This window comes from Sceloporus undulatus, chromosome 4 (assembly GCF_019175285.1).
Source record: "Sceloporus undulatus isolate JIND9_A2432 ecotype Alabama chromosome 4, SceUnd_v1.1, whole genome shotgun sequence".
NCBI classification, from domain to species: domain Eukaryota; kingdom Metazoa; phylum Chordata; class Lepidosauria; order Squamata; family Phrynosomatidae; genus Sceloporus; species Sceloporus undulatus.
The window spans coordinates 176,696,242-176,708,462 of NC_056525.1; the positions used below are offsets into that span (position 1 = coordinate 176,696,242).

The 12,221-nt window shown below is 39.2% G+C and overlaps 1 protein-coding gene across 2 annotated transcripts in view; it reads right to left on the bottom strand.

The window, feature by feature from the left end:
• Positions 1–381: 381 nt before the first annotated feature.
• Positions 382–12,221, bottom strand: part of DCDC2 (doublecortin domain containing 2) — a 62,031-nt gene continuing 50,191 nt past the window's right edge. The window contains exons 10-11 of one of the 2 annotated variants that reach the window (XM_042464530.1): positions 2,985–3,282; positions 382–920 (exon numbers count right to left, since the gene is read on the bottom strand). In XM_042464530.1, the coding sequence (XP_042320464.1) occupies positions 916–920; positions 2,985–3,282 (303 nt within the window). In that variant the 3' untranslated portion in view covers positions 382–915. Of the gene's footprint in view, positions 921–2,964; positions 3,283–12,221 lie in introns of both variants that reach the window. The other variant, XM_042464529.1, reaches the window with a different exon arrangement.

Below are 12,221 nucleotides of genomic sequence, written 5' to 3' on the forward strand. Positions count from 1 at the left end.
TCTGGGGCTGATAGGAGTTGTAGTCCTAAACATCTGGCAGGCAATGAGCTAGGGAAAGCCGCTGTGGAATAGCTATTTGTGTTACTCAAAGTAATTAATTCTACTAATGGATGTAGCAGAATCCTTTCTCTTGTGGACACTTCTGTCACCTCAATCCAACAATAAATTCCAGACTTGGGAGTACTGATCAGCTCATCTAATAGACATAGACCTCTGTGTTTTTCATTAGAGGAGAACAGGTCTCCATGGGCATTCTTTTGAAATGGGGGTCATGGGTTATGTATGCAAAAGTCCCTGAACCAAGACTTTTCTATACTGTTGAGACCTCCTACACCTGCTAACCCTAGATTAGATAATCCTAAATTAGAAAGACAACACAGCTCATATACATATAGATTTATTCAGCTTTAAAAATATTACAGGTTTTTAATTTCAAAGTTGCAAAAATATTATTTAACTCTTCTAACCAAGTGCTTACAAGTCTAACCATCTCTTTTGTGAGCATACATGGGGAGAGGGGACAGTTCCACATTAGGTATCCTGCAATGACAGTATTTATTAAATTAACACCCATGCTTCCCGTTAAAATTCACATAACAGGAATACCAATGCATGGGACTACAATTCCTTCTTCCTCTTAATAAGCATTCATTTAATTATCTATTTACTGGATACCACATTATCACACCAAGGGTCGATGGGTGGGGCTCCATCATATCATTGCATTATAAATTAATCAAGCAAACAGAAAGATGCTTGGCATTCAAAATATAAAATCCTTCATTTTCTGTTAAGCTATACCCTTTGAAATATGTCTATGCTACTGCTGCATATTCATTGCTTTGTTCATTTTTTTCACTTTCCTGTGGACTGGTGACAGTGACTCTTGGAGGTGATGTTTTTTCGTAATTGGAATCAGCCTAGAAGTAGACAGAGAAAGATATTATGATTTGTTATATGGCAAGAGTCTTTCTTGGGTGTGTATGTACATATGACAGAATAGACTTGAACAACCTGAGCCCCATCCAGCCAATGCTGCTTGCCAGCCACATAAGATTGGCAACCTTTCTTCTTTTGACATTCCAGAGAGGAAGCAGGAATAGAAGGTTCATCAGACCAGAAACAGACTCTCACATTTGGCAGATGAACTGTGCTCTGCATGATGAACCACTATGTATAAACTTCAGTAAGAAAACAAGCATCCCACCTTTCACTTGGGCAATCAACTACATATTGTTTCCTGCTATCTGTGGAACACGTAGTTGACAATAAAGGACAAAGATTGAAGAAAACAGCACTACTAGTTACTGTATATACCATGTATAAGGTGACCTCATGTTTAATTCAAAGGCAAGTTTTGTGCCCAAAATTATGGGTTTTGATATGATCCATGGATAAGTCAAGAGTAAATGTTAAGGGAACATAACAAAGGATACAAAAGATGAAACAAAGGGGAATGATGCCAAAGGACTCACAAAATTCTGGCAAGCATAACTGTTTGTGCACTCCCTAAAAAGCTTAATGGATGAGGAGGAAACAAGGATAAATGGTGGCAGTGCGATGTGGAGATGAGGTGACCAGGCATGGGTGGCACTACGTCAAAAAGGATGTAAATACAAGACTTAAGGTACAGAATTAAGTCTTACCAAAAAAAGGGGGGATACCATCTCCTTCTGGGTAGAGAGGTGAAAGGCAAGAGCTTAGACCATCCCAGGAAAACCTAAAAGAAGCACCAGCCTCCTCTACTCTCTCGATGCTCCTTTGAGGGGAAGTGTCAAAGGAGTTTATCAGACAAGGGAAATTGGAAGTATATCCAATGCCAATCCGAACACAATCATGGGGTTTCACGTTATTGCGTGATAGATTACCACTCGCAATTTCGGGCAATGGCAAACTATTTTCAGGCAATGGGAAGTCAGTGCGAATGCAATTCGAATTCACGTAAATTCGCTGAACTTACAAATTCAGATGAATGCATCCTGGCCCCATTTTCCTCCAGTGTGATCAACTCCAAAGAGTTGCTGCTGCCGCCGCCACCACCATTTTCCCACCCGAGTAGTCAAAAAGGCCAGAATCAGTGCCACAGCAGACAGAGTAGAAGGGGTTGGTGCTTCTTTTAAGTTCTCCTGAGATGAACTAAGCTCTAGCCTTTTGTCACTCTACTCATAGAAGAGGATGGTTCCTTTTTTGATCAGAAAGGTACAGTCCTTACATTGACCCATGGATAAGTTGACCCAGCTTTTTGGGGACAATTTTTTGACTAAAATTTCTAAACTTACACATTATATACAGTAATTTCCACAAACAAAGGGCTGTTGTTGCTGCTGCATACCTTCAAGGCATGTCTACCTTATGATGGCCCTAAGGCAAACCAATCTCAGGATTTTCCTGGCAAGATTTGTTCACAGGGTGTTTGTCTTTGCCTTCCTCTGAAGCTGTGAGAATGTGACTTGTCCAAAGTCACCCAGTGGGTTTGCATGGCTAAGCAAGAATTCAAACCCTGGTCTCCAGGGTCCTAGTCCAACACTCAAATCACTACAGCATTCTGGCTCTCCCAAACAAAGGAAGATTCCCATTAAGGTGCAAAAATAAAAGGAAGGGGGGCAGTTAGTATATAAAATTACAAAACAATGGTGAAAAGGGCCCAATTATTCCCATCCTTGCTTTTACCATTTGACCCAAGAGAAGGTCCATGTAGTTGAGCATCCTTAGCTCCTTTTATAACAGGTTGGGCAACATGCAACCCACAAGGCTGACCCCCGCCCCCACTACCACAAAGAACTGAAACATTTTCACAACTCTAGATTCAGTGCCCCACGTGGCAACACCATCACTGGCATCAGCCAGGAAAAGGAGACAAAAAATCATTCCAAAGCTGAAATACAAGGCCTAGAGTACATTGGCTGAAAGCAGCCCTATGACTAAAGCAGACTAATAGAAGCATTGATACAACAAAAGAGTTACCTGGATTTGATAATCAGTACCTTCTTTTGTTTCTTCTACATGATGACTCTGATCCATTTCCTCACCATTTTCTTCATTTGTTTCACCATATCTATGAGGAATGGACTCTTCTTCTGCTCCTTGGTCAAGTTCCTGCCCTTGCTGTGCATCTTCGTAATGGCTATTCAGTTTCTCTTTGTCTTCTTCCATTCCATTCATGGCCTCCTCAGTCTCTTCACCTGGATCAGCCTCTCCATTCATCGCTGAATAGTGTCCTTGATGCTGAGCCTTATGTTCTGGGGCTATATTTTCTTCCTCCTCCACAGTCTCTGCTGGTCGCTGAGAGAGAGAAAAACAGTATCACAATCAGCATTTTAGAATGAAATACCCAAGGCTGAAGTATTATGATGAACTAAATAAAGGATAGAAAAATACATACACATTCCATGTTCTGTTATATGGTCTTGTGTTAATGTTATTGCACAGCAAATTCTTTCTTGTTTATGAACCAGACCACAAATGTAAGGTAAATAGTTGAGAATTGAGTTGGCATATATACAATATAGATGTGTGCATATATAGATTTTTAAAAATTGCTCCTTTGCTTCACAAAAATGATAGTACAATGAAAAATAGACCAAACTCCAATTTACCTACCTTTTGACAGACTTAAGAAAAATCTACATGATACATGCCACAAGCTATATTTCATTAGCTGGAATCAATATAGAAAACTCTTTGAGTATGAATTAATGTAGAAATCAGCTACAAAGCAAGGTTCTCGATAACTTATGTCCACTTTCTAGAGATGCTCACCATGGGAAGGCTGTTTCAGTGGACTATCATATAACTGATATAGCATGCTAACAACTACTTAGCCACGATTTAGATGTAGCTGAGTACCACCTCTAAGATCATCTCCAAGAAGAGGAAAGCAGATGTTAAGGCATGGTATCCCTGTAGCTCAAAATCCTACAGATAGCTACACATATTTAAATGCTGCTAAAATCAGTAATATTTATTATCAAATTACTTGAGACAGCATATGTTCCTGGCAACACAATCCTCAACACATTCTACTGGTTCCAATGACATTGACAGGTCTTAATTGTAAATAGGGTTTAGGACTGAGGGCCAGGTTTCTCGACAGATCCATTAATGACAGCTATCTACTCTGAAATCACATATGCTTTGAAAACTGTATGAAACAAATAATAATAATAATAATAATAATAAATTTTATTTATATACCGCTTTTCCAAAAGATCAAAACGGTTTACATAGAGTTTAAAACCAATTACAAAACACATCATAAAATAGATAAAACCAAGAGCACTATATACAATATACAAATCTAAAAACAAGCATTCAATCAATCAATAGGGTGAGGTAGAGAGTCAATGAGATCAGAGTACATGACTTCATTTTCCAGGGGAGAAGGCTTGACAGAAGAGGAAAGTTTTAAGCCTCTTTTTAAATGTTTCCGGGGGGTGATAAGACGGAGCTCGTCGGGAAGACTAGTCCAGATTTGTGGGGCCGCTACTGAGAAGGCCCTCTGGGATGTAGTTGCATATTTAGATGATGGAATTTCCAACAAGTTCTTCCCGGATGTCCTGAGTGTGCGGGGCAGATTATATGGGGAGATGCGATCACTCAAGTAACTTGGGCCCAAGCCATGTAGGGCTTTATAGGTAATAACTAACACCTTGTTCTGCGCTCGGAAGCGAATAGGCAGCCAGTGCAGATCTTTCAGAATAGGTGTTATATGGTCAAACCTGGAAGCACCAGTGACCAATCTGGCTGCCATATTTTGTACTAACTGAAGCTTCCAGGCTTGGTACAAGGGTTGCCCCATGTAGAGCGCATTACAGAAATCCAAGCGAGAGGTTACCAAAGCATGTACCACCATTTCAAGGTCCCTTTGGCCCAGGTAGGGTCACAGTTGGCGTATCAACCGAAGTTGATAGCAAGCACTTCTGACCGTCGCATCCACTTGAGATGTCAATTGCAGGGACGAGTCCAGAAGTACTCCTAAACTGCGAACTTCATCCTTCACGGGAAGTGTGACCCCATTCAGGACAGGTGGACAAATTTCCTTCCCCGGGCCTGGGGAACCTATCACCAGTACTTCCGTTTTCTCTGGATTCAAACTGAGTTTGTTTTCCCTCATCCAGCCCATTACCGATTCCAGGCAGGCATTCAGAGGAGAGATGCCATCTTTAGTCACTGCATCAGTTAGGGACACAGAGAAACATATTTGAGTGTCATCAGCATATTGATAACACCACGCCCCGTGTCTCCAGATGATCTCTCCCAGCGGTTTCATATAAATGTTAAACAAAGTGGGGGACAAAATAGCTCCCTGAGGGACACCAGATGTCAGTTCCCTATTAGAGGAGCAAGTGTCCCCCAGCTGCACCATCTAGAATCTGCCCGAGAGGTAGGAACAGATCCACTGGAGTGCAGTGCCCCCAATGCCCAACTCCCTCAAAGAATGGGCTTAAAGAGAGAAAGAAGAAGGCGTGGGTAAGAAGGCGGGGGGAAAGGGGGGTTCTTGCCCTCTGTCCCCCTCACCACCATTTCCCAGGTCCATGAAGGCAGCTTCAGGGACTCCTTCAGCCTCTGGTATCCCTTTGCCTGACCCCAACAATTCCTTATAAAGAAGCAAGTGCACTTCTCTTTGAGGAAGAGTTGCTTGACTTTAACATCCTGGCATTAAGAAATTAATTGATTCCCTGATGTTTCCTCTTCTCTTTGTTACATTATAGATGGGTATTTAGAATATGTGTTCTTTCTCTGCAGCTCTGCTGAGAAACTGACACTTTCCCTGGTTCCCTGTTTAATCACTACCAGGAGTGATCCAGACACCTCTGAAAATGTTGGGGAAGGGACTATATAGTTCAATGACAGATTATGCAGAAGGTCTCAGGTTCAGACTCCAGCATTTCTAGGGACAGGTTAAGTTTGGGAACTGTCAGGCAGTGTAGACAATATCGATCTAGACAGAGGACCAAGGGTCTTATGTTCTTAAGAGAATAGTGTTTCTGCAGCTCCCTGGTGTGACAGCTAACCAACCATTTAGCTTTGTCCCACCTTTCAGTTTGACATTACATCTCCATACTGTATGCATAAACATTGGCCTATGTGTTGCACAGGAATTGTTCTGCAGAGAAAAACATTTTTGAGAGTGCAATACATAAATAAATAATCGACTTTTTGTGCCAAAAATGGATTTCCTTCTCCAAAAACAATCTTTTGGATGAAGAAGACCTATTTTCTGTGCAGAAAATATGTTTTATTCAAATAACACATGATTTTCTCCAAAACATAATTCCTGCATAACACTTCCAGACAGTTAAATGAGATGAGAATATTACAGACAAATATTTGTTGTTGTTTTTTCTTTATGGTGATGTTTTTCTGGATTGGATTATCTGTAGCATTTTCATGCAACCCCTGTATTCAAACTGCTAAAACCATCTCAGACTGTGCCACTCACTACTGAGTGTAGGTAAAACAACACAATCTGAAAGTAACTCAAGCTGAAAATTCAGAAAAGAACAAGTATTGTTTTAATAGTGTCTGGGAATTTTAGTAGCTTATTAATATTTACCCTTTTTCACTAGAAGTATGAAGCACTAACTGTGAATATTACAGGTCACTGTTCAAAACAGATGAAAGGAGCTGAGTAACAAAATCCTGATAGGTACAAGCACCACAGCATGAATACAGCTTCAAGGAACACTTATCATAGCTTTGAATAAATGAGCACCATTTAAATACAGCTGCTATTTTCCAGTAATGAATAATACTTCACAAATATCCCAATTGCTTTCCAAAACTAAAAGAAACATTTTGTTCTTAAACCTGTTAGGGTTGCTAAGTAACAATAGAGCACATGCCTTCCATGTTATTTACAAATGCTAATAATTGTTTAAAGGGAAAAGAAGGGATAATTAGTTTGAGCCCGAATTCAGCATCACTGATTTTTTGTTTAAAGATATATATTTGCCATTTTGGATAATGTACATTCTAACTTTATCCCCTCTTTTTGTCATTGTTGTTTTGATTCCAGAAGCCAAACATTTCATTTTAAAGGTTCGTAATATCTGCTTGCCAGCATATACATGAATCATAAACATTCAAATAAAATTTCAGAGATCTCAATGTACATTATTCATGTGGTTTACAGCAAGATATTTACATCACATTTTTGTTGCCCAGATAACCACATTGATCAAGAAACAGACAACACAGTTTTGCACAGCATCTAAAAGGGACCACCACTTGACAACTTCATACCATTCTACACAGCATCCTTTTCATCTAGGTAGCATTACAAATGACTTAGAAAAAAAGTTTAGTGATTACTTCTTTTCTGCCATTTAGCTGCTATGGATTGCCTAGCAATCCTTTGGTGAGGACTTTATATACTAGAGCAATAAGCTCCTTTCAACATGGAACACTCTGAGAATGAATAATTCTAATTCAATTTCTCTCCTAATTTAATTTAAATTCTAATTCAGAGATCTGCTAAACAACATTTGTAAGGAAGCAATTAATAGGTATTATTAAACATGCATGTTTAGCACTCTGATAAGAATCTAAAGGTAGGGATCATTCACAAGAATTATATTACAATGGGCCTTAGGTATCTGCTGGAGTTTGGTTCCAGGACCTCCTGTGGATATCAAAATCAATGGATGCACAAGTCCAGTTGTATACAGTGGCACAGCAAAATGATGTCCCTTACATAAAACACCAAAATCAAGATTAGCATTTTGGAATTTTTACATGTGTGCATATATCTTCGAACTATGGTTGGTTGAATCCTTGGATGCAGAATCCATGGATATGAAGATCCAACTGTACTATCAAAATGAAGACAATTAAACAAAGGGAAACAGTCTTAGAACTGTCTATTTTAAGCCTGGAATAAGACAGGACTAGAGAAGGAAGAAAAGCTTGGTGCCCATTTCACACAGGTGAAATGAATGGGTAAAGCTAAGTGAATGTTTCACATACCAGCAAGAGATTAAAGATGTGATTTTGCTAATGATGATATAGTTTTTTCTCAAAATAAATTGCTACAAAATGTCATCCTTGGTGACTAAGTAGTAATGTAGTATTGGACAAAAGGAAGAGGAAAATAATTGTAAAAAGTGAAGGTAGATGGCAGCATCCCATGTGAGATGGAAACATTATTATGTGTAGCTGTGTTAGTGAGAAGTATGCTTCTCACTACAATACACCTGACAGAAGCCGGTAAGATGCAGAAGATCTGTAACTGAAACTCGTAGTGTTACCTTCTCAAATCCAAAAAAAGAAGAAGCCATTGGTCTCAGCAGAGTCCAACCACATACACATGTCATCTCATTGCACTCCAACATCAGCAACTTATTCCCAAAATTAAGGTTTATTGGAAAGAAATCCTTATAATAAGCACATCATGATTCACAATCCCACTAAAACAACTTAAGTTTCTGTTAAGATATATAGAAGACTCTTATTCCAGCAGAGTATCAAGAAATTGTAGATGGCTTATGGATATATGCAAGGCCTGATGGTATCAGCAACTAAAAAGGGCCTGCTTGCCCAAGTGAAGCAGAAGCAGACTGGCTGAACAGGACATGTAATATTATTATTTTGTTAAATTAACTCCAATAGAAATATCAAGAAGAAAAGCATGAGAGTAATATATAAAGACTAGAATGTATTTGCCAAAATTAAATGTGTGCTGAATTTTAAAAATATCTAATGAAGAATGTAAATGCCACTATCAGTTCTCCAAAACTATATCCACCTTTGTTCATAAATATGCCATGGCACAAGAAGAAATCATATTTTTCCTTTATAATTACTTATTCTTTAAAGGAAGCAACTGGATACTCTAACATAGCTAACACCACAGCACAAGCTTCCTTCCTCCAATGCTGTTTTCCCAATAATACATCCACCCCAAAACTGCTAATACCCTGCATATCAGCACCCATGTGTAGCAGCTGTGGGAGCCTATGATTGGTGATTTAGAATGGGAAAATATCAGGGCAAGGTGAGGGCTCAAAAGATTCTTTCAGAGCCATAATTATAATCCAGTTATGCAGTACCTCCAGATCTCAGGACCTGGGTGAACTCATACTGGGTGATACTGAGTGATTACTATTAAACGCTAAGTCCAGGTACACCCAAACTCTGAAACTGAATATTCAGGGGGAGTATAATCCCATCCAATATAGTCTGAATCCCTATTCCCCTATTAGCCTTGACGAGAGGTGCCTTTGTTTTGTCTGGCTTAATTTTTAATTTGTTCACATTCAATAGTCCATTACTGCTGACACACACTAGTTTAGCCCCAAGACAGCCTCCTTGGATTGAAGTGGAAAGTACTAGTAGAACTGGATGTCATCCACACACTAATGGCACCGCACCCCAAAGCTTCAGACAAACTTTCTCAGCAGTTTCCTGTTTATGTTAAATAGCATGGAGGCCAAAAGAGAATGTTGAGGTAGCCCAAAGACCAATAGCCAAGGGGCTGAACAGGAGTCCATCTTCTGTTTTGCTTCTTCAGGAAGGAATGGAGCTATTGTAAAACTGTAAGTCCAAGTCACATCACAATGAGGCAACCCACAGGGACACCATAGTCAATTGTATCAAATGCTGCAGAGAGATCGAGCAGAACCAACAAGGACACACTCCCCTTGTCCAGTTCCCAGGATAGGTCATCTACCAAGGAAACCAAAGCTGTTTTATCTGCACTTCAGAAATAATACAGTTTGACACTGCTATAACTGTCCTGGCTCAGTGCTATGGAATTCTGGGATTTGTAATCTCTTGTGGCCACAGAGCTCTCTGCCAGAGCAGGCTATATATCTCTCATAACAATAAATCCCAGAAATCCATCGGTTTGAACCATGGGAACAAAAGCAGTGTCAAACTGCATTTATGCAGTGCAGATTAGACATCAGTTTTATAACCAGGCTTGAAATGAGATTGAAACAGATCTTAATAATCCATTTCACCCAGGAACACTAGAACTATGAGGCTACCACAAACTCCAATACCTTGTCCAAAAATGGTGTTGGATGCTGGCCAATAATTATCCATTATAGAGTGATTCAGAGAAGTCTTTTTAAACAAAGAGCTAACAACGACCTCCTTTGAGCCAGCTGGAACTCTGCCTTGATGTAAGGAGACACTGACTACCACTTCATCCACTCAGATGGTCCCAATCTGGCCTGTTTAATAAACCAGGAAGGGTAAGGATCTAGTACACATGTGGTGGATCTCACCTCTGCAAGGATCCTGTCCACATCTTCAGACTGCACGAAACTGAAAAGTATCACTGGACAAGCAAGAGCCAAGGTTATATCCACTTGAACTGTATCAACTGTGGCATTCAAGTTGGAGCAGATCTGAGTGATTTGATCTGCAAAGTACCATGCAAATTATTCACAGAAGGCTATTGAGTGATCTACATATTCTACCTGAAGACCTCTGACCACTCAAAACAGCTTGGCTGGACAGCTCCTTGCCAATGCAATAATAACAGAAATAAATAAATAAATTTCTTTGTTGCCCACAATGCCACAGAATAAACCTTCATGTAGGCTCCAGATCAGACTAGTCAGGCATGCTTTTAATCTAAACTAAAATAGACAAATTAAAATTTACAAAGGTCATCAGGGACTCATTGAATAAATAGGAAAAACACTTAAATTATTTTATATGAAGATATTAGCAGATGGAACAGTTAATTGATAAGGTGAACAAGACCAATGGGGTGGTAAACAAAAAGTGGGTGAATAAAAAAAAATGGCACACCAATCTACAAGAGAAACTTCACAACTCTACTGCAAATTTCAATCTTCTACAGCAATTTGGCATATAACAGCAAGGAAATTAGTAGTCAAAGGCCTGGCTTGATGAATTCATGTAATGATTGGAGGCAATGGTAACACAATGCTAATGTTAATAAATCCTGTTCTTAGTCCTGACTAGAGTAAGGATTCACTCAATCAGTGGGTTGTGTCTATGTATTGATTCCCCATTAGTTGAACAGGTCTACTCTAGCTATGACAAATCAAGAGGATTGCCAGCCATAAACTGTAAATAATATGTAAGGAGAATGAATGGTAATTTAGTTGGACATTTGTTTGTTCAACCAATTTGAATAAGACAGGAAATAAAATTATCATGAGAACGTAAGGAGAACCACATTGGATCAGATTAAAGGCCTTTCTAGTCCAACATTCTGTCCACTCAATGGACTATCAATTACCCTCAGAAAGCCCACAAGGGCTATGGCATGACCCCAACTCATGTTCCCCAGCAATAAAAATGCAATATAGGTGTGATAATGTATGTGCTTGTGAATCAAATAATTATGTTTGTTGATGAATGCAGAACTACTCAGAGAAAAGAAAACAGATGGAAGAAAAAGAGATTATTTTTCCCAAAAAAAAATAATCACACTGAAAAAGCAAATCAGACACCTGATTTGGGGGTCTTCAGGTACAACAGTTAGAGCCAAATTGGACAAAAGAGAGAATTAATTTCACTACCTAACACACATTAGACCTACACATAACAAAGATTAATATTCAAATTAACAAGAAGGAAAACAAAAGGCTAAGATAGTTATGCTACAAGATAAAGATTGGGAAACTGAGGAGATCCAAGCTTAGACAATGATCAACAACCATCCAAACTCATACCACAACTAAACCTGGCAAACAAAGGAAGAGATAATTAATAATAATAATAATAATAATAATAATAATAATAATTTTTATTTTTACCCCGCCTTTCCATAAAAATGATCAAGGCGGCTTACAAAGGATTAAAACATTACAGTACAGGATAAAAACAATTTCAATATGAAAATTAAAACATTGCTACAGGGAATGGGAACAGGAATCAGTATAAAACACATATATCAAGGGCAGGAGAAGGAAGAAATCGATTTACAATGGTCTGGGGTCAAAAAGAAAAACAAGGGGCAGAGAAAAGAAAAATTAACTAAGGTGGGAATGCCAACCGGAATAAATGCGTTTTTAAGTTTTTCTTAACAGAATCTAACTATGAGGCAGAACGGAGCTCTACAGGAACCGAGTCCTTCAAGGGGAGTGTGACCCCATTCAGGACCGGGTGACAGATCTCGCCACCCGGAACTGGGGAACCTATCACCAGTACTTCCGTTTTCCCTGGATTCACACTGAGTTTGTTCTCCCTCATCCAGCCCATTACCGACGCCGATGCTGGATATAATTGATTATGTA